This window comes from Bubalus bubalis, chromosome 8, assembly GCF_019923935.1.
Source record: "Bubalus bubalis isolate 160015118507 breed Murrah chromosome 8, NDDB_SH_1, whole genome shotgun sequence".
Classification (NCBI taxonomy): Eukaryota; Metazoa; Chordata; class Mammalia; order Artiodactyla; family Bovidae; genus Bubalus; species Bubalus bubalis.
Genome location: NC_059164.1, coordinates 91649827 through 91677641, shown reverse-complemented (window position 1 = coordinate 91677641; position 27815 = coordinate 91649827). Strand labels below are relative to the sequence as shown.

At 42.9% G+C, this 27815-nt stretch overlaps 1 protein-coding gene across 1 annotated transcript in view; it reads right to left on the bottom strand.

Annotated features, from left to right (window-relative positions):
• The window catches only part of SND1 (staphylococcal nuclease and tudor domain containing 1), a 421903-nt gene that overhangs the window by 152269 nt on the left and 241819 nt on the right, over nucleotides 1–27815 (bottom strand). Inside the window, exons 14-15 of the mRNA XM_025292056.2 lie at nucleotides 26663–26735; nucleotides 4440–4581 (exon numbers count right to left, since the gene is read on the bottom strand). Of these exons, the coding sequence (XP_025147841.1) occupies nucleotides 4440–4581; nucleotides 26663–26735 (215 nt within the window). The remainder of the gene's footprint in view (nucleotides 1–4439; nucleotides 4582–26662; nucleotides 26736–27815) is intronic.

Genomic DNA, 27815 nt, shown 5'->3' with positions numbered 1-27815 from the left:
ATCAAACCGGGGTCTCCTGCATTGCAAGCGGATTTTTTTACCAACTGAGCTATCAGGGAAGCCATAAGATAGTGTATGGAGCTCACTAAATGCTGCCAGATGAGGAGGAAGGATGCTTTTAATGCCCACAGAATGTTGGCCTTGTTAACACAGGACAAGGACTGCCCGAGATTGCCTCAAAGAGTGAAATAAGTGCTCCTAGGTGGTGGCCTCCGCAGTAGGCGGGGGACTTTGAGCACTCTCAGTCCTGAGGGGGTAAGGTCACCTGCTCCGCAGCCAAACCTGAGCCAGGTGCTGGGAGGGCTGAAGGGTAAACGCTCTCAGGAGGCACTGACCTGTTAGCTACAGCTGATTCTGCCTGGCCCCACCTGCTATCCCATCTGACCAGGCAATCATTCCACATACAGGGGTGCAGGAACCGTGACAGAGGCCAGCTGGCTCGGGCCAAATGCCACTCCCTATCAAGCTGTGGGGCCGTCTGCCCAAAAAAGGCCACATGAAAATGGAAAGTGTCCACCCCACCTCAAAGTCCAGAGGGCTCTCCAAGAGGCTGGGAGTGATGAGACCAGCACGTACAGGACTGCTGAACAGCTCTCTCGACTTTTCCCCTTGAGAATCACAACAATAACATCATTTTTACCGGGTGCAGGGAGCGTTCCACGGAGAGCCACCAAGTTGTGTCACGCGGACCACTGTCCAGGTGAGCAGCTGGAAGGTGTGAGTGTCACGTCTGTTTACACTCACATTCAGCTTTGGGGCTGGTTTCAGACAACCAAGGAGCCCTTCTCTCCAGGATCTCCAGCCATGTTCTCCATCTCACTCATTCTGTTTCCACTAGGTCACTGCCTGATGGATGACTGACTTGCATCCCCTCTGAGTTCCTGCTCCTGAGAATTCAGACCAGTGCTTCTCAAGGTCCTGGTATCCTCTCACTTCATCTTTTTTATGTGCTTGCTAGCCAAGAAGACTTCGTTGAGTTTTCCATTCTATAATTGGCACTATGAAGACAATAGGTATACTGAATAGCTTTTCTAAGTATTCATGTCATGTTCTGTTCCGATCCTAACAATTACAGTTTTTATAAAGGTACTCAAGATGCTGACATCCTTAGAATGACCCTTTAGCACTCAATTTTCTGCACTGCTTTTTCCATTCTGTTAGACTGTTATGAAGAGCTGCTGTCTATTTTAAACTCTGTTTCTTCTTACCCACATTTACTCCCCAATTGTCTGTAATCTGTTAGCTGAATCAACCCTGATTTAAAAAAAAAACAACTCTGTGACTTAGTAATCGATCAGTAGTATAAAATAATTCCACAGTTTTTACCTACTCGATCTTTTAAGGTAGAAACCAACGCTTGGCTTCCAGAAGACTGCTCTCTCAGGATTCTCCATCTAATCCTCTGGACACCGACTATCTGTTCCAAGAACCTATTCTTAGTGTTGCCCGTGCTGGTGGACATCAAACTCTGCCCAATAACTCAAGCCCTGGGCCACTTTACTTTCTCTCCTGTATTCAATATCACCCCCCATCCTTGACCCCAAAACCCAAGTCATTCCCTGAATGAGGAAGTCTTCCTCTTAAAAACTCTTCTAACCTTTCCTCTCCTCTTTCACCAGCTTTTTGGCCTTTGTCCCTCTTGCTTAACCACTCTCCCAACCTCCAGCCTCATGTATTCTAACGTATCTACCAAGAAAAACATGTCATGCCCCTAATACTTAAACAACTCTGAGGGTCCACAGCATGTTCCATGGAAGACTAGCTTCCTTCTGTATTTCCAGCCTCAGCCCACTCTTCACTCTACACTCTACCAAAGGATTCATGGTTCCCTGGACACATCCAAATATACTGTACCTCTACATCTTTGTACCTGCTGGTACCTCTACCTAGAATATTCCTTCTCCTCCCCTCTCATCCTGTCCTTAAAACATCGCAGACTCATATCTCCTTTCGGACACAGCCCAGATACACAATCCCTGACCTCCACTCAACCAATGATTCCCTCCTCTGTGCTAGCTATTTCTGTGTCTTATAAATAATTCTATTTTCTTGCCTACCACCAAACACTACAGTTTGTTCATGTGCCTGTCTTTCCTCTAGAGCATCTCAAGACCTAGGCCTGTGTCTTACCAGGATGCAGAGTTCCTTGCTCCAAACTCAAAGAGGAAAGCCAGTGGCTCTTCTTTCAGTGAGCATTCTGCTAAGTCAGGAGGCAGCTGGGGCAGCTCCTTGTCTTGATTTATTTGAGTTAATGTGGTGGTCAGAGTCTCCTAGAAACACATAGTGCACAACTATGCCATTCCACACGGAGTTAAGAAAAGCTCTGGTTATGAATTCACTAAGTCTGTGAGGAGGGCAGGAAGGAAACATTTATTGATGATCTACTTTATGGCAGCCTGCTCTGAATGTTTATACATCTCATTAAATCCTCATGAAAATCCTAAAAGGTAAGAAATGCTCTCCAGTTAGCCAATGTGTAAACCAAGGCTAGAAGAGAGTAAGAAAAACAACAACAACAAACTTGCTGAAGTCTCCTGCTCATACACAGCAGAGCCATGGTTCAAACCAAGGCCTCCCTGCCTCCTCTCTCTCTCATGACTCTCCCATGTTCTGTATCCCTGCCAGGATTCTAAAGAAATCATAAGATGCATAACACAACTGCATAGAGGATGGCAGAAGAAAAATGGAAAAGCTTATATTTTTATCAGGTATTAGCTTCTGTAATCTATCTTTCACTATGTAAGGTAACTCAAGCAATGCCTTTTGAATTGCTAAGGCTTAGAAGAATACCAAGTACACAGGAGAACCGGCAGATGCCAAGGCAAGTGATTAGGCTGCCTGTGTCTCAGCAAGGTATAACCAGAAGGTTCTGCAGGAATACTCCAGCCAAGACAGGTCTAAAGCCCTGGGCTGGCTCCATTCAGGTGGTTCTAGGTTGGGAAGCCAGAACCTCAATGTTTTCTTTCCCCTATAGATCTGTGGCCAAGTTTCCGGGAAAGAATAATGCTGTTTCTCTTTCACATCTCTGGGATCAAGCTCAACGCTGCCAAAAGGATGCTTTTGTTTTGCAGGCAGTGAGCAAAGAATGAGTTGAATATTATACCTCAAACCCTGTAACAACAAGGATTCACTGCTAAGAAACTCCTCCACTATGAGAGCCTTAATAGCCGTCCTGCCCCTCCGTTCACTCACAGCAACATGCGCAGACACGAAAGCATAGGCCTCCAGGGAGGCATGGCTTTGTTGCAGCCTTCCTTCTCTAGAGCTGCCCTGAGCTGTGTATCATACATCCACTGGCCCCTTCAGAAGGCCTGTAGAGCCAGGCGGCGATCAGTAATGTTGCAGGAGACTCAAGGAGCCATGAGGGCCAAGCAGCAACCGTGTGCTTCATGATCACGTGCTCAGGGAGTCACTGATCACACCTAGTGATCCATTTAGCTGGGGTCTGTAGGAGACCCTTATTGGGGAAGACACTATCAGTGCCTTCAGTAAAAGGGAGGCTGAGGCAATGTGGCAGAGAATGGCAAATTCTACTCAGGAATTCAACAGAAGTAGGGCTGAGGCAACCGGGCAGCCCTGGAGAAGGCAGCACGCAGCAGGTAAACACAATGGGAATGTCCTTTGGGAGTGAGCAAAAGTTTGTGTGCACAGCTGCGGGGTGACCCTCTCCCTCAAAGACCACAGCCTCTGCAAAGTACTGATGGAAATAATTTTCTTGCCTGCCAGCAGGGAAATAATGAAGCCATCTGCTCCTTGAATGCATACAGGTAAACTACTCATAGAGCATGGTTCACACATAGACTTGCTGGCTTGTGAAGTATTATTAGAAAAGATAGGGTAAGAAAGATGGACATTTGGTCGGCAAAGAGAAGGAGGAAGGCTTGGGACAGTCCTGACAGACCAGTGGTTAAGACTGCCTTCCAAAGCAGGGGCTGCAGGTACGATCCCTGGTCAGAGAGCTAAGATCCCACATTGTGCCTCCTGGCCAAACAAACAAACAAAACAACAAAACGTAAAATGGAACTAATATTGTAATGAATTCAATAAAGACTTTAAAAATGGTTCACAAACACAGCAGGGCGGTCTAGCCCAAATGGCAGACACTAGCCATGAACACTCACTCCATGATGAACACTGTCTTAGGTCTGGAATTCCCTTCACTCGGGATGTGAGTATATATGTGTCTCATACGCTGTCCTACGTGCCCACGTCCTGCGGTCGGCAGGAATGAGAAGCAGGATGGAACCAGTGCTGGGTCTGCAGTAACAGCAGGATCAAACTAGGAGCTCTGTGTTCACGTCTCCATCAGAGACTAAAGCACCCACATGGGCTCCAAGTCCTGTGGAAAACCCAGTGGGAAGGAGGGCATGTGACCTCCAGGGATGACTTCTGAGTTCCAAGAAGAATTTTCAGAACACCACACAACACAGGAGACTTACCCGCAAGCAAGAAGGTGATAAGGCAAGTTTCCTTTGGCAAATACAGCTTGAGACGAGAACCACTGAACACATACTCCACCACAGCTTCAGAACGACCTGCCCGCTGAAGGAAGGGCAGAAACTGCTTTGCTTTTTGGGTGTCCTGGGGGAGAAAAGAAGAACCATCAGAAAAATAATGGAATCAAGGTAAATGTTTCTTTCTCTCTGGTCTGGGGCAAAAAGTCTGGCACACCACAGGAAGCTGGGCAAATAACCTTAGAATAAGACATTTCTGAAACTATGACAAAAACAAGAAACCCATGTGACATTCACAGGAGAAACAGAGTTAATCAAAAGCTTCTAGAACATTCTCAATAGCTCTCTTCTCTCCTCTGTTCAATTACTAAAGCATTCAGTGGATATAAAAGACTTCCCTGGTGGTGCAGTGGATAAGAATCTGCCTGACAATGCAGGGGACAGGAGTTCCATCCCTGGTCCAGGGAGATTCTGCATGCTGCAGAGTAACTAAGCTCAAGAGCCACAACTACTGAGCCTAAGTGCTGCCAACTACTGAAGCCCACGTACCTGGAGCCTGTGCACTGCAATTAGAGAAGCCACCACAATGAGAAGCCCGCACATTCCATGAAGAGCAGCCCACGCTCACTGCAACTACAGAAAGTCCTCTCGCAGCAACAAAGACCCAGTGTAGCCAAAAATAAATAGATAATTTTTAAGAAATTAGGCAGGTGGCTTGAAATGAGAACTTCACTCTTCCAAGAGAGGAAAAAGAGCTCTTCTTCCTCCTACAGAAAATTAAAGGAAAAGACCAACACCTACCATCTTCAAAGTTTAACCTTCTAACCTTTAATTTTCAATTAAAAAAAAAACGTAACATCCAGGTTCCTGACACAGCCCCTAAATCCCTTTTCTAGGAAACCCAAAACAGCTCATTGTCAGTCTTTAATAGGCTGTGTTTTCCTAACAAGGAGGAGAGCGCAGCCTTTGTGGGGTCGGTGGGGAGGATCCCATACTTCAAGCCCTGCTCTCTGTCTTTCCAGGGATGAGGAGGGGCACGCGGCTCCTGTTCCCAGCCCAGGAAACCTGCAACAGCAAGATGTGATCCACGGGGACCAGAAGACACCACATCATGTCAGCACCAATAATTACAGAAATGATAAAAGCATGTGAAACTTTATAGGGGCTTAAAAAAAACTTTTCCCATGCATCAACCCAAAGTATAAGCGTCTACCCTCAAGAGTACCAACTCATGGACCTTCTGAACCTCAGAGCTCTCAGCTTCAGATGAGCTGAGAGCCATCAAATCCTTTCAGTCTCTCCAGCTAATTAAACAGATGACAGAGTAAGCAAGCATCAGGTATCATGTGGCATTGCTGGGGGAATAGTCACTGGATGAATTTCAGAGGTTTGCAGCGCAGCCGGCAGAGCCCCAAGCTCCCTCGGAGGACAGTGAGTTTTGCACACTTGCCCAGCTCGGAAGACAGAAGCCGTCTGCGCTCGCCAAGCTCTTCCTTCCTAACTCTGATCCTAGCAACAGAGCTATTGTACCTAAATTAATGCACATTAGATAATGAAAATTTAACAAGCCATCAAGTATTTGAGAGTCTTCATAGCAGCCAAAGGGGCTCCTCTCATTCAGAAGCCGTGAGGTAGGCTGGGATGAAAGCAATATTTATAGTAATGAGAGTCATCCTTCTCTTTAAACAGATTCTTGGAGAAAAGGAGAGACAGTCATCTATTCTCAGTGTTTTTCTAAGGGCGTATTGGTAAAAAGGTAAGGTAACAATGAGCTTTAGTGGGTTGGGAACTTCCCCAATGAACACTTAACACAAACTCTTCCATCCATATACAGTGGGAAGATGCTTTTCTGGCGCTTGGCTGAGGTCCAGAACAGTCAAGCAAGACAAATGCTCCACGGGAAGGAAGGTACCACCTGATTAAAACCCTTGTGCATGCTAGTCTAAATCTGCAATGTTACTTCTGGGCTGAGCCAATAAGTCAACAACAATTATCAAATTGATTATCACAAATCATGAGGCAACTTAAGGTCTCTAAAGAGAAGGCCTTTCCCTCGAGACCACAGTAATCTATATTTTTCAAAAATAGACATTTGCTCATCACCGTCTCTAAGATGTATTTATCTGAGAAAAAGATGCTTACGGGAATAAAATCGCGCACACACACACGTACACCTCTAATGTTAATACTGAAAAATAAAGTGGCAGCAAACTCCTATTTTGCTAATGATTACCTAGTTTATCAAGGGATACTTACTCAGACCGAGAATCAGGGAGAAATGAAGGGGCCCTATTGTTAGCCATGTAAGACAGATACAGACAGATGGACCGATAAAAATAAAACAATGGATGTTCCTCACTCCTCCTAAGTCTCAACCTACAATTTAATCCTATTCCAGAAATACATGGGAAGAGAGCAAAGGGAATGTGACATGCCATCGATTATGACGATGAGAAGCAAAAGCCAATTGTGACAACTGAAGCCATGAAAGCAAATTTTAAAAACCCATGAGAATTGGCCATGTCTCTTCCCAGAGGCAAAACCATGAGATAAAATGCAGATCTCCTCATCCTCTTGAGCAGGTGATATGCCCATGGCCCATCTATTAAAGGAAAAGATGGAAATCTTGCCCAAGGTGGTAGAGTTTTTGAAATAAAAAATTCTAATAAAGTGAATTAAATTGAATGCAATCACCAAAAGATGTCATCAGCTTTTTTGAAACTCACGTCACAGGCAGACAATGGTATCTGTCTTTCCTAGTCATCTCAAGCTCTTCCTTTGCTTGGCAAGTTCCTTTTCAATATAAAAACTCTCGAAACCTTTAGCATTTGTTTCTGTGGCTCAAGTGAAAAGACTGGAAAGATGGACTGACAAGTTCCCTCAAGTGATATAGTTATAAGTCATTTTCTGTGAATTTAGCTATGGAATTTTTTTTTTTAAATTTTAGGATTTTTGCTTATCTTACTAGAAAATGGACTAAATGTTACGGCTAAACGATTGCCTTCCTAAGAGCCTATGAAAGTACAGCAATGTGCTAGGCTCCAATACTCATTTCTAAAGGTTTCAGTAGTAGGTAAATAAGAGAAAACATGATTAGAGCCCAGTTTAGGCCCTAATGAAGAGTTGAAGATGGCAAGTGGATCTCAAGGGCAGCCAAGTGATAAAGTTGAAAGGACATCATTAACATGACATTTAAAATTCTCTTCCAATTATTCAAAGCAGGACCTTCTAAGACTTGGTGAAATGACAGATTTCCTTATAACTCCAAACATATTTTAAAAAATAAAGATTAATGGCCTCAAATTTAAAGAAATAACAACATGGAGACTTAAGGCACAGGTAAGACTATGAAATATCAAATATTTCTGTTTGGGAATACTGTTACAAAGACCCTCATCCTCAAGTTTTCTGTGGAGTAAACCATTCTCAGGCTGGTTTACATGAGGTCTGGGAATCGATTCGCTGCAGCTCTCACAGTTGAGTTACACAGTCTCAAGGCTTTGAGAATGCATGTGGCTATATTAGCTATAGTTTTCTGTACTAATATTCCCCTCCACCAGTGTAAATAATCAAGAAGCAACTGTAGTTCTGACCAGATACGTCTTCTTTGTTGCACTGGTAGTTTTCACATTACCTGTGCTCCAAAACAAACCAAACATTAAGTATTTTTCTATCCTCCTAGAAAAGCTAATTTAAGGTTGCATTAGCTACATTTAACCTGCTATTGTGGATGGCATCTCTTTAAGGAATGTTTCTGCTTCCTCAATGCACCTTGAAATTGAGAAAGTAATGATGCAACAAATGTGCCTGGGGTGACTTCATTTCAAAGGATGTTAATATCTATACCTCAAATTCACAGGAATGAGGTTTTGAAGGACCTGAAGAAAGGCAGAATGATCCTCAGGGAGTGGGAAAGGTTATAAACAAACCTTAAGTACACACTCCTACTCTGCCCTCACTTCCGATGGTCAGTATAAACCTCTTGTAAACGTGGGTGCATGTGTCAATGCCTATAAAAGATCCCCTTCATCAGTGAGACTGTAACTTACCTCTAACAAAGTACTTTGCTGTGTAAGCAAGCACATGTTTGAAATAATTTGAGTATAATGAATTACCAAGTTTGGGAGAGCGGGTAAGTTGTGGAGGGGGATGGGGTGGGGAAGAGAACAAGGAAAGGAGAACCCTTACGTGGCAGTCACAGGGCAGAGGGCCACAAGAACGCTACTCACACAGGCAGGTCCCCAGTATCTTCAAAGAACAGAGCTAAACACAAATCAATCTCTCTAAATTCTGGAACAAGGATTTTGGTTGTCAGTTTACACTGGTTGCCAGCAAAGTGAAATCTATGATTTTTCCACTGAAAATAGCCACAGAGTAGGCCTTAACATGGGCCTCCCTGGTGGCTCAGTGGTAAAGAATCCGTCTGCCAATGCAGGATACACAAGTTTGATACTGGGGGTAGGAAGATCCCCTAGAGAAGGACTCCAGTATTCTTGCCTGGAGGATTCCATGGACAGAGGAGTCTGGTGGGCTATAGTCCATGGGGTCACAAAGCATCGGACGTGACTGAGTGACTGAACAAGGCATAACATAGTTGAGGCTGGTGAGAGGCAGACATCACAGCACATAAAACAGCACAGGGAAATGGGAATAAATAAACCCATTAGTTAACAGTTAACCACTCAGGATTATCATGTGCAAGTCTCAGATGGGAACTGTTAATAATGAAACTCACTAATTAGTTCTCATCATCACAACCACTCTTTGATTAACATCATAGGAAAAAGAACTAAAAACAAATACATGCAGAGCTTATAATGGTACCATGGGGGTATTCAACTCCACAAGCACTTGGGAAACTGAACTCAAACATGATGAAGCCTCCTGCAGGTACAACTGCATCCTGAACTGCCCACTCCAGCAAACCAGGAGGGTCCCTCCTCTAAAAGAGCTGATCCTGTCTCTGCAGGGGTGACCTGAGGCTAAAGGACTCAGGAGCACAAAGCTGTTTGGGTCCAACTAACCTTAATACTGAAGCAGCAAAGTATCTGTGTACAAGTGGACAGATAGAGAAAAAAAGAGAACGTGGAAGTCAGTTCTAAGGTTACTGAAGCAAACATACACCCTCATTTTAAGCTGTACTGTGCTAACTTCTCATCGTAGGTATCTCTGTGGTCAGGGCACTCCAGCCCAGAAGAATCACCCCTGCAATCACGCAGCAGGCAGAGCATAACCACATTCCTGACCAGAAAGGTGAAAACGAACTCCATCACTCCACACTCCCTCCTTCCCAACCCACAGGCTCCAGGGCCCCAGGTGATCTTTCAATTCAGAGAAGGAATTTATGATTCCCTTCAAGGAACCAGCTGTCTAGCGAGACAATCTCCTGACATCAGGGGAGCCCTGGGAGGGGACATCTGGGAATGCCCCCAGCTCCAACATGACCACAAAGTTCCCCTTCCCCGGCTGGTCTGCCATGCTTCATGGTGAAGCATCTGTGAAGGGGGCTGGCGGAAGGTGTAAACAGCAGTGAGGTGCAAATTCACCAGGAATGAAGTGAACACAGGAGAGAACCCTAGAAACAAAACCGCTCTGACTGGAAAAAAATCTAAGAAACCACGTACACTACCAAAAAAAAAAAAAAAAAAGGTGTTGCAGCTGGGCCATCAATAATCTCTCATTAAGTGTTGTCTGTGGTTTAGTTTCTCACAGTGTTTAGTTAGCTGGCACAGTGCCTCACTCGGGCCTTCAAAGTGTTGGAACGTAGGAGAAACCATGTTTCAGGCTCTGGGCTCCATTCCTGGGAGGAATGAATCAAGAGGACATTTGCAGGAGCACTAAGTTGGAAGAAAGCCCTGAACTTGAGAGGCTGCATTCTAATCGGTAGCACACTCAGAGAACATGACCTTCGGTTTTCTTCCTTGCTTCAACTTCTTCACCAAGGGAGGGCAGCCTAAAAATCAGAGACCAAATGGCAGAAGGAGTCTGTGAGGTGCACTTCCCATGCTGGAAGGAAGATACCTCCTTTGTATCCCCAAGGTCCTCCCTGGTGGCTTAGATGGTAAAGCGTCTGCCTACAATGTGGGAGACCTGGGTTCGATCCCTGGGTCAGAAATATCCTCTGGAGAAGGAAATGGCACCCCACTCCAGTACTCTTGCCTGGAAAATCTCATGGATGGAGGAGCCTGCTAGGCTACAGTCCATGGGGTCGCAAAGAGTCAGACATGACTGAGCAACTAAACTTTCTTTCTTGTCTTTGTATCCCCAACACGAAGGGGAAGTTTTCTCTACCACCAGAAGTGAAACACTGAGGATATGTCTGCCCTCTACAGCCCTGCAAAAAACAGGTGTCTGCATATTTTTATTGGGTTGGTCTTGCCCACCATCTGTTTCTGTCCCATGAAGTACAACACTGAGAAAAGAAAGCGGGACTTGGCAAATGCTAAGAAGAAAAGACACAATCATGTTTAGGATGAAAACATGCAAAGCAGCATTACAACAATCACAGCAGCCCAATTAAAAGAAAGTCAAATTCTGTTCCAGAAATAGATTAGAAGACTCATAGAATATGGTCAGAACTTCATCTGTCATCACCCCAAGCCAAAATCTCCCTCAACAGGGGACTGGATAAGCAAACTGTGGTCCACTCACACAACAGAATACTGCTACTGCTGCTAAGTCACTTCAGTCGTGTCCAACTCTGTGCAACCCCATAGACAGCAGCCCACAAGACTCCCCTGGCCCTGGGATTCTCCAGGCAAGAACACTGGAGTGGGTTGCCATTTCCTTCTCCAAAGCATGAAAAGTGAAAAGTGAAAGTGAAGTCGCTCAGTCGTGTCCGACTCTTAGCAGACCCCACGGACTGCAGCCTTCCAGGCTCCTCCGTCCATGGGATTTTCCAGGCAAGAGTGCTGGAGTGGAGTTCCATTGCCTTCTAAGGAGGTAACAACACGGATGAATCTCAAATACATGATTCCATTTCTATGACATTCTTGCAAAGGTTATTTAAACTGTAAAGAAACATTACAGATCACTGGTGGCCACGGACCAGGGGAAGGGCTGGGAGCTGACTCCAAAGAGGATGGAAGAATTGTGTGTGGGGGAGGTGGAAAACATGAAAGCCTCTTATCTTGACCGTAGCGATGGTTACATGTGTACATGTTTATCAAAAGTCCATTTACACGTAAATTAAAAAAAAAAAAAACCACAGGGAACTCTACTTAATGTTCTGTGGTGACCTAAATGGGAAGGAAATCTAAAAATGAAGGGACACATATATACATATAACTGATTCACCTTGCTATACAGCAGAAACTAACATGACATTGTAAAGTTACTATGCTCAAATAAAAATAAAACACCAACAATAAAAAATAAAAAAATGTCTTGGGTAGGTAGACTATGTCAGATTTTCATTTTTAACTCAAGAAAATTTTCTTAATCAACTAGTTTATATGTATTTCACAGTGAATAACAAGTTCAAAATTCAGTACTCAGTAATTATATTTTAGGTAAACCACTTTAGCTAGTCAATGCTTTGAAGTACTTTAAAAAATTTAAACTGAAAATAGTTTGAATGAGAAAGCAAAAGGTTAGACGACCACAGGAAAAAACTCATGTTTCCCAAAAGCACCATAAGAAGTATCAGTTCTCAGGCAATGGCTAAGAGTAAGCATGATGCCATCCTCAATTGGCTATACAGAGGAAATGTTCTACTCAAGCAATGAAAAGAGTACTACTAAGTACACACATCTATTGACATTTCTTTTCTACCTTGAAATAAAATCATTCTGTGATCTGGCTTAACGTGCATAAAATAATACCCAATTCCCAATCAAATGAACATTCTACATAGGCTCAGAGATAATTCTTTTACTGAAATGTCTTTCAGTTTCCCAAATGTAACTGGTTGAAATTATGCTGTAAGAACCGTTCAATTTAACCTTTAGAAATGAAGTCATAGCCTTTGAGAGGAGGAAATACAATGCCCTGGTTTTTCTCTAAGACCAAAAAAAAAAAAAAAAAAAACTACTTATAAATTTAGTGTATAGAAAGTGCAGTTGATGATATCTCTATGCCTCAGACAAAAAGAGCAGAGGTAAGTCTACACCTACGTAGGATAAGGTATCAACTATAAGCCTGCTCTCTTCCTATTTCAATTCTCTTTCTCTAGCATGGATAACCAAGGCAGTGCCAAGCCACATCTCTGCTCCAGTCTGCCAATCCACAACTGTCTCAGAGTTATGGCTCATAATTTGTGGTTTTCACAAATAAACTCCATCTTCTTCCCACCCACTACTTCACCCAAACTACCCCATCCCCATTTCTACAGATTCTAGCTCTCCAACAGATGACTATTACAATCCTTGGTTAAAGAATTCAGTGTTTCTCAAATCACAAAGATATTCAGTGTTTCTAAAATGATTACTTTTTAAATTCCAGCTCTCCCTGGAGTGATGCCATCCTCCTACTGACCTCTGCATGAACGGTGGCCCGTGGGGCCTGATACATAGCAGATGTCCTGGGCTGACCTTGGAAATTCCCTTCACATCCTTTCCTAGGCTGTACTTCCTGAATCCATGTCATTCTCCTTAAAAATCTTCCTCCTGACAACCTTTTCCTTTAAAAAAGAAATCCTATTCTTCTTTTATGGAGCAAATGTTTTATCTTAGGTCAGGTAAGTAAATATAGGATTGCTTTTGTAGATTTTATTTGGGTAAAAGACTATCCTATTCATGAGAACTTTGAACATGAGCACAGCAATATACTATGTTTCTGACACCACTGGGTGCTTTAGTTATGATACGAAGAAAGCATTTTATTATGAAACAATTATATTTGCTCAAGAATATGGACACAAAAGATAGTGGTCCAAAATTATAAATTTATAACAAAAAATGTTTAAAGGGGAAAGCATATCTTCCCATTATTTTCAGGCTAATTATTTCTCAAAAAACATGTAATTTAGAAATTGTAGAAAAACCAATTTATTTCAAATAGATGATTACAGTGATAATAGTTAAAAGGTAGTATTTCTATTTTAAATTGTTAAAGATAAACACAACCAACAGGGATATGAGAAAAGGGCCATTTAGATTTTTAACAATGCTGCTGTTACTTTTCTAAGAAAAAAAGAATTATGAGTTATTATAGGAATACTACAATAACCATCTTGTACATTTCCAGAAAAAGGACATGAGAATGGTCTAAAAACATAGCTTATACATGGTATGTGACAGTGTGAGTGTGGAACAAAGCATAGCAACCAGTGTCTGTAACTCTGAATTATCAATTACCAGGCTATGATTAAAAAGTAAAACACAGGTCTGAAACACAATTTAAAAGAAAAATTTAGATCAATTTGTATCACTTCTGAAGTCTCTATATGCAAAAGGTGAGAATTTATTACAGAACCACAAAATAGCTTGAGAGATATAATTAAAATAATACGTGCAGAGTAAAGAATTTAAAAGACGGTCTTATGAAGCACAAGTTTTCATTTCATGGGCAAATCAAGAACTCAGAAGCAAGGAAATTGATGCCATGCTAAACTCTGCCCCACCTGAGACAAGAACACAACTTCAGAAAAGGATGGAGGAGGGGAAAGAAAAAAAAAAAAAAATCAAGCAACCTAGGACATAAGAAATGAAGATAAATGTTAAATAAAGGTTAGATGATTAAAATAATCTCAACACCCCCTAAAAGTATAGGGTTGGCCAAAAGGTTCAGGTTTTTTCCTAATAATCTTTTTGGCCAACCCATCACCTGGAACATTCATCTTTGCTTGCAGACATACCAATTTAGGGTCAACAAATTTAAGTAAAAAGCATTGTGGAGGAGTTAATATTTACATTTTTAAAGCATTAATGAAATTACTATAAAATTTGGAAGGTTAAATTCAAGTTTTTGAAACAGAGAAAAAGGACATCCATTATGGTAGAAATTATTGAGACATAAATGGTCAGTGCATAAGAATGCATTAAACTAAAACTTAATCATTTTACTCAATAAAGCTTTATAGGTAAATAATGATACTGCTAAATCACTCATGCTAACCTTTGGTCTAAGTTTCTACTTTGTTTTAAGCAGAACTGCTCTAAGAAAATAACTACAGACTATGATTTAGCTAAAGGAACCAATGACTTTTTTTGTGAAAGGAAAAAATAATCCAAATAAACTAAATATCCAACAACACGTAAGACAATACTAGGTAGATAGTAAAAGTGAGGTAAAAGAGGAATATTCATGTGGAAAATAATTAAGTAGAAAAAGGCATGAAGCACCCATTATGTGTCACAGTTTCAGGCACTGACTCCACAGTTAAGAAATAAAACAGAGCAAGTCTCAGTTCTGAAAAAACCTTCCATCACTTACAAAAGGGAGGGGGGGAACAGGAGAGAAAGTGAAGCAAGAAAACAACCCCGCATTTTGGTGAACAGATGTATTCTTACTGAAAATTTTTTGGTAGTACTAATAGAGATGATTTTCCTCCCTTGGCTTATTTATATTCGAGGCACTTAAAAACAAAAATTTTGACAGAAAACTTGTGTTAAGAAATATGAAAGTTTTTGTTTTTAAAAGAAGAAAATATATTAACATTCAGGAGCTGATTTGATTTTGCTCAGATAAACTTGCAAATTATTCAGGTCAGATAATTTAAGAGCCAAGAGTCAACATTCTCTTGAGTGAATTAGTTCTTCATAATTGTTCCATATATTTTGAGACAAATAAATATTATGGACACTGTAATAAAGCCTGGAAACTGATTTGGAAAACGTCCCAACCTAAAACTGCATGAGAAACATGATCCATGTCTCCTTCAAAAGCAGCATCTGAAGCGCAGAGCTTTATGGCACCGATGACAGCAAACTAAGCAGGTCTTCCCCTGAGGAACGAGCGTTTACCTCAGGCAACTGTGGTGCAGCGCCACGAGGAGGGCTGTCCCTCCATGGAAAACATGTGAGAATAAGAAAATGTGTGCCTAGTAAAGTCAGCAGCACGATGTAAACAGCATGACTTTGGGCTCAGAGATATTTAACTGAAAGTATTGAGAAGGGTGGTGGTCTAGTGGTTAGGCATCTACCTGCCAATGCAGGGGACATGGGTTCAAATCTCTGGTCCGGGAAGATTCCACATGCTGAGAGGCGACTAATCCACTGGGCCACAACTACTGAGCTCTTGAGCTGCAACCACTGAAGCCCACACATCCTAGAGCCTGCCCTCCGCAACAAGAGAAGCCACCACAACGAGAGGCCCATGCACCGCAACCAGAGTAGCCCGTGCTCACTGCAACTAGAGAAAGCCCGAGTGCGATTACGAAGACCCAGTGCACCCAAAAATCAATAAAATTAAATTTTAAAAAAGTACCCAGAATTCCACACATACAATAAAAATGTGTAATAACAGGCTAAACAATAATGAAACTGTCCTTAAAGAAAAATAACTTTGAAGTTGCTAGACATGTTGTGTCTTGGGGTACATTTGGGAGCTGTAATTCTTCCTAAAGAAAAATACAGATTTCATGCTGCCCCCAACCAGTGACTTTACAACTTGGATATGATGTATTTGCATATGGATACTGTATTGAGGTTCTCAATGTGAGACTCCCAGGGTCTAGACTACGAGCGGAAACCATGTACCCCAGAATATGTGAGTGATGGCAGAGAATTCAGACCAAGGGTTTTGTTCAAGATATTTCTTTTTCAGCTAAGGATCTCATACCACTGCCATTTCTGTCTCCAACGGTGCATATATATTATTAATTATGGTTGTCACTGGTGTCGTGAGGCTCTTTTTAGTTTCTATGATTTTTCCCCCTCACAGCTTGGGAAATTCCCTTTAAAGATTTTTTAAAATTTGGAGATAAAGGGCTTGACCTAGGGACCCCTCTTCTCCCTTAACTCTCTGGGTAATTTTGTACTCTCATCCAACAGGACTATCTCATGCATGAAGCCCATCCACTTTTCTGGCCTTGGACCATTTGAACAATCCATGGTTACTTCAGTTTTAAAAGGTCTAGAATTGCAAACCCTTGTGGCATATATTTGGGAGGAAAATTATCATACGGGAAAAGCGGCATCAACAGTTATTTGCACTGGACATTAGGATACACATGCCTGACACCCACCTTTCATCCTCTAACCATGACCTCCGGATCCAGGCAATGGCCAAATTCTACTAGTTTTTCTATCAAAGTAGATCTCACACTTATCTTTCTTCATTCCCTGCCAAAAACCTAGTTCCAGCCACCATTCAGTACCCACCAAGTACACTGTGAAGTCCTCCCCTAACCCGGTAAAGATACTAAAGCTACTGTTCATTGCACAGAGTGGCCAGAATGAAGTGAGAAATGCTGACTTCATTACCACACTTGCGTGCCACTTTCTGCCTCAGGACCTTCTGGTACATAATTATATCCTTCAGTCCTGAATAAGACCTCCAACTAATTTCTTCTTTAGGCCTCAACTTAAAATCACTTAAAACATGGTCTCTGACCACATGGAAGAGGGTACAACTGTGATGATACAAGTCTCAAGTTAGGTCTTGAGACTGCCTAACTTCCCAGGCAGCTTAGATGGTAAAGAATCTGCCTGCAATGCAGGAGAGATGCAGATTCAATCCCTGGGTCAGAAAGATTCTCTGGAGAAGGAAATGGCAACCCACTCCAGTATTCTTGCCTAGAGAATTCCATGGACAGAGGAGCCTGGTAGGCTACAGTCCATGGGGTCGCAAAGAGTCAGACACAACCGAGCTAAAACACTTCCTTCCTTCTATTACAGTTCTGATTAGAGACCCAGCTGCATATGACCTAGAAGGACCGCACCCATCCTTTGTAATGTTGCATCCTCAACACCCAGCACTGTGCCTGGAATATAATAAAGCTTACATCTCTCAGTTGTGTTTGACTCTCGGGACCCCATGGACTGCAGACCACCAGGCTCCTCGATCCATGGGATTTCCCAGGCAAGAATACTGGAGTGGGTTGTCATTTTCTTCATCAGGGGATCATCCTGACCCAGGGATGACCCCAGGGGTCTCCTGCATTTCAGGAAGATCCTTCATTGTCTGAGCCACAAAGGAAGCCAGGGGCTATAATAAGCTTTCAATACTTTTTGTTTGATCATTCATTCATGACTCAACATGTCAAATGCATCTAAAACACAGTCCAGACAGCATATGTTAAATGCCAAGGAAAGATAAAGAGCCAGTAAAAGAACTCAAGAGAGAAGGAGCATAGTTTGGGACTTGAACTAGATAAAAAGTTTGCAATACAAATATTACCAGTGAGGATGGATGGATCATTTTCAAGGAACTTCCGTATGCTAGGCAGAACGCCCCGCCTTTTAATCACCACCACCACCACATGAACCATTGGTCTCTCTCATTAGGTCAATGGTTCTAAATACCTCGGATGTATTAACTCATTGAAGCACACCACAACCTAATGAGGTAATAAGGGCCCTTATTACATTCATTTTACAGATGAGAAAACTATGGCACAGAGAGGTTAAATAACTTCAAGGTGACAAAGTAATAAAAAAACTGAGCCAAGACCTGAATTTGGTGATCTAATACTCGGGCTCATGCTGCTAACCAGGTTTTCCATACTGCTGCTGTAGTCTAGAAAACAGGCCATCCTCCTGTTGCACCCTTCTACCAGCCTCTCACTTCTAGTTACTAACCAGCACAGTTAACCATACATCTAGGATCTAGGGAGTCACATTCGTTCAAACGCAGTTTCATTCTGTTTAGGTCATCCCTTGGTAAATCAAATCTAAATCAGGCTCTGTAAAGAGACAGAGAAAAGATATCATTTTCTCAGGAGTTTAGCAACTACTAAGGAAGATCATTGTACATACGTCAACTAAGATCAGTTACCAATCAATATATTAACAAATACAAAATTATGGTAATAAGTGATTGTGTAAATGCTGAAGGAAGGCACCATGAGAAGGCAGTGAAGATCAAAGGGGAAAATTGCCAGGAAAAAGAGAAACAGCCTGAAGAAGGAGGAGGGCACGGCCAGGAGAGAAAAGACAGCTACTCAAAAAGAGCTCATCAATAATGCAGTTGGAGTCAGAGGACTGACAACTTGAAATAATGGAATAGAATGAATATGGTGGCTGAAGTAGCCAGGCATGTTGCCGTAATGTCCTACAAGAGAGCAGAGGTCTTCCTCCAAATTCAAACACTCCCAAATCTAATCTTATTATACAAATTCTATCATTTATTCCTGAGAATACCCTTTTCATGAGGAATTGAGGCACAAAATTACTAGGTAATTCCAAAGTTGCCCTAAGGTCTGATTCAAGGATATTTATCTGGAAGTTAACACTGTGAGGAGTGTCCAACATTCTGTACAACATTCTGCAGGGAATAAGTTGGAAGTATGCTAAATAAAGCCTTAAAACTCGAGTAAGCAGAATGTCTGTGTTAGTAAAATGACTTACTTTGAGATGTTTATATAAGCGATAGCCACAGGACAAAATGAGGTCAATCTAGGGCTAAGTAGTGTTATGATGGGGAAGTGAAGAGTGAAGCCATGGCTGGGCAGAAACGTATCAGGTTCTATCACATCACTTGGCAGTCATGGCACAAATCGAACAACCCAATCGCACACCTGAACCTGTGAATCAGGAATTTTATCAACTGCCTCCTGCATACCCGAACATTCATTTAGCCAGGCCTGTAACAGGCTCATTCAGCCAATTTGGACCCACGAAACAGACTCACAGAACAATCTCCCCATACGCCCAGAGAATAGAAAAGAGAACTGAAGAGCATGAACCAATGGAAGCAGAGTCTATACCACAGGCAACTCTCTGAAAACAGATGACATTTTTTCTTTGGAAGAAATGCTCCAGGACTCCCTCAATTTCCTCTCTTCTTTCTTTGAACAAAGGAAGAAAGACAAAAAAACTGTAGCTCAGGCCACTTAAATGAAAAGGAGGACTCTGCTTCTCAGAGCTCATTTGTATGTATCCCTCTGAGTGAAGTCAGTTAAACAAGAAATCAGAAGGGAACTAGACAAATGTGTGGCAGAAAAACTTCCTGAAAACAGAATTCACTGCAGGAGCCCATCAAGTCTACAGATTATTTTGGAAGACATTTTACTGAAGGAGGCAAGAAAAAACAAACAAACAAACAAACAAAAAACAAAAAACAAAAAAACACCTGTCTCTAACAATGGTCCACCTCTGGGCAAGTCACCTGATCAAACATATCTTCAGACGTGCTGAATTTAAGAGCTGGAATACATGTCTAGACACAGGGCCCTGTCCTCAGTGTCCAATCCTTCTATGTCAACTTACTAAGACACCTGAATTTTCCAACACAAAAGCCTGTTAGTGAAGAAAACAGAAGACCAAGAAAGGCAGGGATATGGAATGGGGCATTGTGCGGATGAAAGAGACATATTCACTTTAGAACTTTATTTCTTAAAAGAACTTATACAACCAAATGACTCTTCACATTTTCAGGTACAGAAGAGCCAATAAAAACAATGTTATAAGTAGTCTGGTGTTGCTCTCCTGTTCTTGCAATTGCCTCCCCTCTTAAAGGGAACTAGTAAAATTCATGACTTCTATACAAATATAAAATGAAGACGTGTCAAAATTTTATTAATTCACTTATTAATGAAGGAATCAGAAAGACTTTATAAGTGATTCAAAGCAGGGTCTGGAGGAGATATATAGATATATATCCTGGAGAAGGAAATGGCAACCCACTCCAGTATTCTTGCCTGGAGAATTTCATGGACAGAGGAGCCTGGTGAGTTACAGTCCATGGGGTCACAAAAGAATCGGACATGACTTAGTGACTAATGCTTCCACTTTTATCCAGGACCACGTTTATACAAACAGGAATCATTTGCTTCCTTATCAGGTTTTCAAGTGAAATTCTCTCTCCAAAGGCATGCAAAACAACTCAGATAAAAGCAAAGGGGCTACAGAATCAGATAACCCCAAAGGGTTTACCAGGTAGCACCCAGCATTCAACTGAAAGGATACCCAAAAATCATCTTGCCAGTTTCAAATTCTACTAACAATTTCTCGTGATGTTCCCAACTAAATAAGAGGTGAGAGAATATGTCTTACATTTAGTGTCTGACAGTGCAAAAAAAAAAAAAAAAAAAATCGACAATAGAGGAACTCAGTTGAAAACTGGATTAAATTTGTAAAAGGAGGTGCTTAAATACAACCACTAACTGTGATAGAAGCTGAAATACAATCTTTTTAAAATTCCAGCATTTCTTTGCAATTTCATTCAGAAACATGTTCAGTCTAAGAAAGATAGACTTCTCTCTTATCCCCATGGAAAGCATAAATGCTTTTGGGTTTCTTTAGAAGGAGAGATGAATACCGCTGCAGTTCTGGGGAGTGTGAATAGGAGAGATTTACAAAACAAGAACTTGCCACACAGGACTCCTAGGGCTGCAAGGACTATGGACAAAAGGCCATAAAGCAATGCCCTTGGCCATTAGGGAGGGTGATCAGCTTAAGCCAACTCCTCCACAATCAAAGTCTGCTTACAAACTCTCTTGCAGAAGGAAAGGGGAGAAGAGACCTGTGGGGAGAGATGGGAGGATGGGGAGGACAGGAGAGAATGGGAAAGGAGGTGGGGAAGGGATGGAGAAAGGAAAGAGGCCCAGTAGATGGGAGGAGGGAAGAGACTCCCAGTGTGGTTGCCACTCTGCTGTTGCAGTTGCCTGGACCACAGGCCTGCCTCACGTTTCTAAGCTGGGAGACTGCTGGTTGATGAGCTGCACCTTGCAGTCCGACTGGAGTGACACGAGTTCAAGAACCTTCTGTGGGGGGAGAGGAGGAGTGGAACAAAGAGAACAGCACCTTCCCCTAAATTGGCAAAAACCAGAGCTGCCAAATAGCACGTAAGAATCCAGCACCGGCGCTCAGCATGCCTTCTCCATGAGGGGCTGTCAACCTTATGGAGCACATGTGGCTTTCAGCAGCAACGTCAGCAGCCAGGGCGCTGGCTCTTGCAGGACAAGGTTCCTCTGGGATTTCCCCAGGGGAGCAAATACACGGTGTGAAGGGAGCTCGAGGGCTAAGCAACCGAACTACTAGGCAGGGCCCTCGGCCGTGACCTTGTGCAGTCAGCACAAAAGGGACCTTCGAATGCTAAGGAGGTTATTCAGAGGCTAAGGGAGAGCCAAAGAGGGAAGAGCTATGAAAACAAGAAAGGAGCGTTGGTACTAGCAAGTCACTGGTGATGAAAAGCTGGGCAGAACCTTACAGTCACGGAAGCAGGAGTCAGCAATCTAAACAAGCCAAGTGGGAATACACACAGGGGGAACTGCAGGTTAATACAGACCTAAGTTATAAAGCCCTTGTGTGACTATACACCTTCCTCAGACTTGCTGGACAAACCACATTTTAAATCCCTTCGGCCAAAAATATTTTAAAACTCTTACATTGAGGCCCAACTCCATTGGGAGCTAAAAAAAGACAACCTCTATAACAGTTCATAAGCCTCCACCGAAAAGGCTGCTGCCAATACCCTGAGGATAAGACAACAGGGCTACTCAAGTTGAAAAAGGCGCTGAAAAACCAGAACCTGGAGGCAGAGGTCAGGAGGACATGCTTAACATCCTACCCTATTCTAAAGGAACACTTCCATCCTCTGTATTTACATGTGAGACCCTCACTGGCCAACTCTGCAGGTCTTTGCTTCACAATTTAATGGAGAAATAAGGACCTGAAAACATAACACTGCCCCACCCCATCCACTTCCCACCCCCATGGCCAGTCTTTGGACTATTTCAGGCCACAGTTCAGCACATTCGTATTAGTAATAGCATGCATTTCCAACAAAAACCAGTCATGGCTAGAGGAGGTTACTATGAAGTGACTATGTAATGTGAGCAAAGAAGACAATTTTGAAGTAAGCCCTGTGGGAATACATGAAAGGACAGAAGAACAGAATAAACAACAGCAAAATCTGCTTCCGAGTTGTCAGGATTCCATATCACAGAAATGCAGAAGACATTTGGAGGTGGACTGGCCCATCCTAGTAATCGGACCCCGTTCTGGGACTCTTAGAAATGTGGCTGGAGTGGACAGGATGCTGGACGAGGCTCTAGTCTCTCGTGGTGTAGTCAACACACAAATAGCTCCACACGCTCCCAAGAGGAAAGGACACACAGCGAACAGAGGCACAGGCCAGGGGTCACTAGGACCTGCCCAGTGCCAGTGAGGGGGCAGAGGAGAAACCGGTGCATCATGAGCTGCAGCCTGAGGAGCGGGGCGCTCTCTCCCACCTCAGAACTATAATTGATTTGTCTGATTTACCAGAACAACAGTAAGCCATGCACCAGCCACATTTTATTGCCTGTTTTGCACGTTATATCTGCGGGAGATTGTATTTATTACAGAGCAGGCTACAGCAAAAACAATAATAACCTGGAGATAAGCAACAGCCTTACATTCCACTAACTCGCATTCTGACTTTTTGTGTGTCGGAGAGGTGGGGAATGGAGACAGGATCGGGGAGAAAGAAAAGGCACGAATAATGAAAACAAGGTTGAATGAAGGGAAGCAGTTGCCACAGAACCACTCTACAAATGCAATCAGATCTAGCACCAAGTCGATCAGATTCTCAGTGGGTTTCATGCTCACGGAACCGTCCTGGCCTGGAGGGCAAGTGGACAAGAGGAGCAAGGACTGCGGTGCCAGGCGCGGGTCATGGCCTATTTCCTCCACCTTTTAAAAATCAGAAATAAAGGAAACCAGCAACTGTTTCAGGACCCAAACTCCCAGATTTTTTTTCCCGCTTAGTGGATACCCTGAAAAACAGGAGCAGAGATGCAGAAGAGTCAAGTTTATCCTAGCCCCAGTCAAAAGGTAGGTTCGTGCATCTGGCATTACAGATGCCATGAACCTTATGAAAAACTCGACGTTCCGTTGACACTGATGTCAAAAATCATCTACTTTAACAAAAATTGAAGCCCAACACAATCTAAACACTGGGGACCCATCGCAACACTCTTGAAAAGTCAAAAAAAAAAAAAAAAAAAAAAGAAAAAACTGTAATGAGTTCTCATGTAAGAGCTCAACTGGGCACAAGAGAACTCCAAGTTAGAAAGCTTGTTTGGTAGCCAACATCGATCAGTCCAGTCCAGTCCCGGGGAAAGCTGATGGATGCACATGAAATGGCCTGGTTGCTTCAGCACCATAGGATGAGGCCAGCATCTCACCTGCCCAATCAGAGTCAGCCACTCACTCCTACACCTGGCTACTTAACTCCCCACAGCAGGGAGTCAGCCAAGCAGGTCTTGCACTTGCTAACTCTCCACAGGAGGCATCTTTGTGCATTCCAACCCTGACCCATTGAAATCGTTTTTACAGAACAGAAGAGAAGAGATAGGAACAATGGATAGAAACCCAACTCTAAGAGTGGGAGGCCATTAAGACTGGAACAAGTTTATGGGTGATCTGTCTCCCAGTCATGATATATAACCTCCTCCACAGAGCATATTACTTGAGTGTGTTTAGAAAACAAAATATTAAGAGCATATATGTCTTTTTCTCCCTCAAGGATGCGTTCTGGGGTGCGGCGAGAGGTCCTGCATGAATGTCGGTTCACAGTCAGCATCGTGGTGGCACACGGCATATGCTGTTGGCTCAATGAGCCATTTACCACAGCCTGCAACTGAGAGGGTGGCCAATGAGGGGAGGGAGGGACACAAAGATTAAAAAAAAATTTTTTTTACAAACTTTAATGAAACCATTACACGTGGTTGTCTTAGATGACCTTTATTCCAATATTTGTTAGTTCACCTGGATGTAAACCATTGGCCTGACTGACCCCACCTGACCACGGGTCCCTCAGTAACATCGCCAGAACACTTCAGGAAACTGGAGACCCATACATCACACTTAAATAGTGCAAGAGAATTCAACACACACATACTGAACATGATACTGTGACAGAAAGAAGAGAAGGTTAGAAAAGGGAGACAAAACTCTTCTGTTAGAGAGGGCACCAAAAAAGCCTCTAACCTAAACTGAATAATGTGTGATGAAGGTGGACAAGGTCATTGTGACATCTATTGAATGGATTGCTTTTTCACTTTCACTCTCCCACGTGGTCCAGCTATCCTCTCTTATTTATGTGGTAAGTAGAGGAGTTTGACTTGCATTTATTTCTGAGTAATGTAAGAACAAACCAATTCTCCAATATCTAGGCAGCAAAGAGAATAAAAGTATGTATGAAACTGAACTACAGTTTAGGGGGTGGATCATGAAGACAAGTTTCCTAAGATTCATGGCTACCAAAACACACACAGAGGAAACACATCAAGGTAGGAGGCAGCATGAGATTCGAAGATAGCCTTAAAGATCACTAGGACACTATGCTGGGAATGCCGAGAGGACAATCCCAAAACAAGTGTAACTCTGCCTCAAGAAGCCATCAAGGGCCTCACTTCGATCCCAGTGGGAAATCTAAGCATGAACATGAACCCCGCAGGCCAAAACAGAAACCCAACTCTAAGGCTCAATTCAGCTTCTGGATGGCCCCAGTGGGCCAGACAAGAGCTTTGGGGTGGGCATATCTGCTCTCAGTGCAGAAGTCACCACGATGTTTTCCAAAATAGGTATCTTACAACTTTTTCCCCCCTGCAGTTAAAAAACCAAAACAAAAATTACCCTTTGATTTGACCAAAAGAATGAAGAAATATGGCTGAGAATGCCACAGCAGATACAGAGAGAAATTAAGAACAATTACTCAGCATGGTAAACAAGAGAGAAAACTGGCCTGATACCAGCGCAGGGAAAGTCACCTGTGAAACATGAGCCTCAGTAGATGCAACATAGTCACTTGCAGCTCAAACTCCAGACTTCAGCCACGAGGGACACATACCATGTACCTCACTTGATGAACAGTGGCATGGTATCTTGACTGAAGTCCAATTAATACAGGCCACACTGTACAACCTGTAGTATGCAGTGACTGCTACAGACAGGGAAAGTTTAACAGAATCCCAGTGACTGAAGGCCACAGGGGAACACCACACTCAGGCAATAGAGAGCTGGCCAGATGGGTTTAGATGCCATCACAAGGAACTACAGGTAGAGCCTGAGTCAGGCTTGGGAACACAACAGAACAAGATACACTGGAATTCATGACTGCTGTGGGCTCGGCTGAGCTTCTGTTTACAACAGCATTTTCTTCTTGGTGCCCAGGGCCAGCTGTCCAAATGTCCAGGCTGAGGCTGACAAGCTCCTCCTCTGTTATGTCCCCTGGGCTATGTGCTCTCTCTACACAAGACCTGGAGCCCCACCTTACCCATTAGTGACTACGAGAGCAGAACTGGATGGTGTGTGTCCCAGGAACAGAGGGTGAAACTCACAGCCAACAGGTCTTCCCTGGCCCCCTGATCAAAATCAAACTCAGAACCCTCACGACCGCCTTGGGCTGCTCTATGTCTCTTCCAAGCGGTCTCTCCCTGGCACTACTGCTGTCTCTCTTTAGTGCTTGCATGTAGGGACCTTATCTGTCTTTATCTGTCCTGTTCACTGTTATATCCTCACTGTTGAGAACAGTTCCAGGCAGCGTAGGCACTTGCTGAATAAATGAATAAACTGTCTCAATTAACAAAGGTATCTAATTCAGACATAGAAGTTCCTAAATATGCAAGTTAACATCCTAGGCAAAAATAGTCATTTGGACACAGCCTTTAGGCAGCTCAAAAGTATCTCTATCACCTCTTCTTTTCTATCATCTAGTAGATCTGTTAGCTCAAAGGATGCTCACACTGTTCCAGCCTCATTCATTAGGATTAATTCCTAAACTTGTCTGAAAATCTATACTTGACATTTTTTTTCCACTAAGACTTTTCAGTCACAGAATTAAACAGGAAATTTTTTTTTTAATTTAAGGTAATTTCATTTTAACACAACTCGAGAGAAATATCTTCTAACTCATGATAATAAGAAAATGGAAAAGCAACTAAGTAAAAATTCAGGTGGAGAGCTGGGAGGTTTTATGCCCTGGTTTAAATTCTGTTTTCCCAGAGAATAAAACAGGATCTCTACAGAGGCATTAGCAGAAGCCGTGGAAAAACTCACATTCAGTGCCTGAAAACAAATGAGCTACAGAAAACACATAAGCGGAGGCCCTTCAGTGAAGCAGCAGCCAAGCTCTTGGCCCCTCGAAGTCACATGGCTCCATTCAATGACACAACTCACCCCAGATATGTCTGCGACCCGGTGGATAGGCACTTCCTTCTTGCTATGCAATCCTTTGCCATTCTTAATAGCTCTGCAAAGAAAGAGAAAGGAAAAAAAAAAAAAAAAGCGCTCAATGAAAATACAAACCACAGTGGAAAGGGGTAAGGAGGGTGGGAAAGGGGGCAAGAAGAGAGGTCAGTTCACTGGGCATGTGTGACTACAGAGGGCACACTGCTGAGTAACTAGTATTGTCCAGAACATTCCATGGTGGGGAGGGTACATGTCTGCTCTTCCCCTAAGCCCAGTAACCATGGCTTGGCTGCTAGTTAAGGCCAGCTGTTCACCTTGTTATCAGAGAAAGCTCCCTAACTTGTCTCCAAATGAAAGGCATTGTTCCAGGCATAAAAGAACAATCAGTTGGAAGAGCGCATTCCTGAAAAACAGAAGTAATAATGTTTCTTGAAGTAATAATGTTTCTTTCTGGGTTTAATCACATGAAACATTTTCAATGCAGTATATGTACCTAGCGTTCCAATTCTAATGGAAATAAGTTTCTCCCAGGTAAAAAGATAAATTGCCCTGAATGAAGCAATATTGTACAGAAGTCTTTTTAATATGGGGGAAGAAGGGCGTTTCTTGGTGGTCCAGTGGTTAAGAATGCAGTGCTTTAACTGCCTGACCTGGGATCAATCCCTGGTTGGGTAACTAAGATCATGCAAGCTGTGCAGCATGGCCAATAAATAATAACTAAATCGGGAAGAAATTAGCAAAGGTGCCTAATTGAGAATAAGCCTCATTCTCAGGTTGTAATTGCAATGAGTTTAGCAGGGGATCCTGCAACACACATCTGACCACCTTGTGCATCCTAATTGGACTGGTCCAATTGTGTCCTCGGAGAAGGCAATGGCACCCCACTCCAGTACTCTTGCCTGGGAAATCCCATGGACGGAGGGGGGGCTGCAGTCCATGGGCTGAGCAACTTCACTTTCACTTTTCACTTTCATGCATTGGAGAAGGAAATGGCAACCCACTCCAGTGTTCTTGCCTGGAGAATCCCAGGGACCAGGGAGCCTGGTGGCCTGCCGTCTATGGGGTTGCGCAGAGTCAGACACGACTGACGTGACTTAGCAGCAGCAGCAATAGCAATTGTGTTCTAATTGAATTGGTCCAA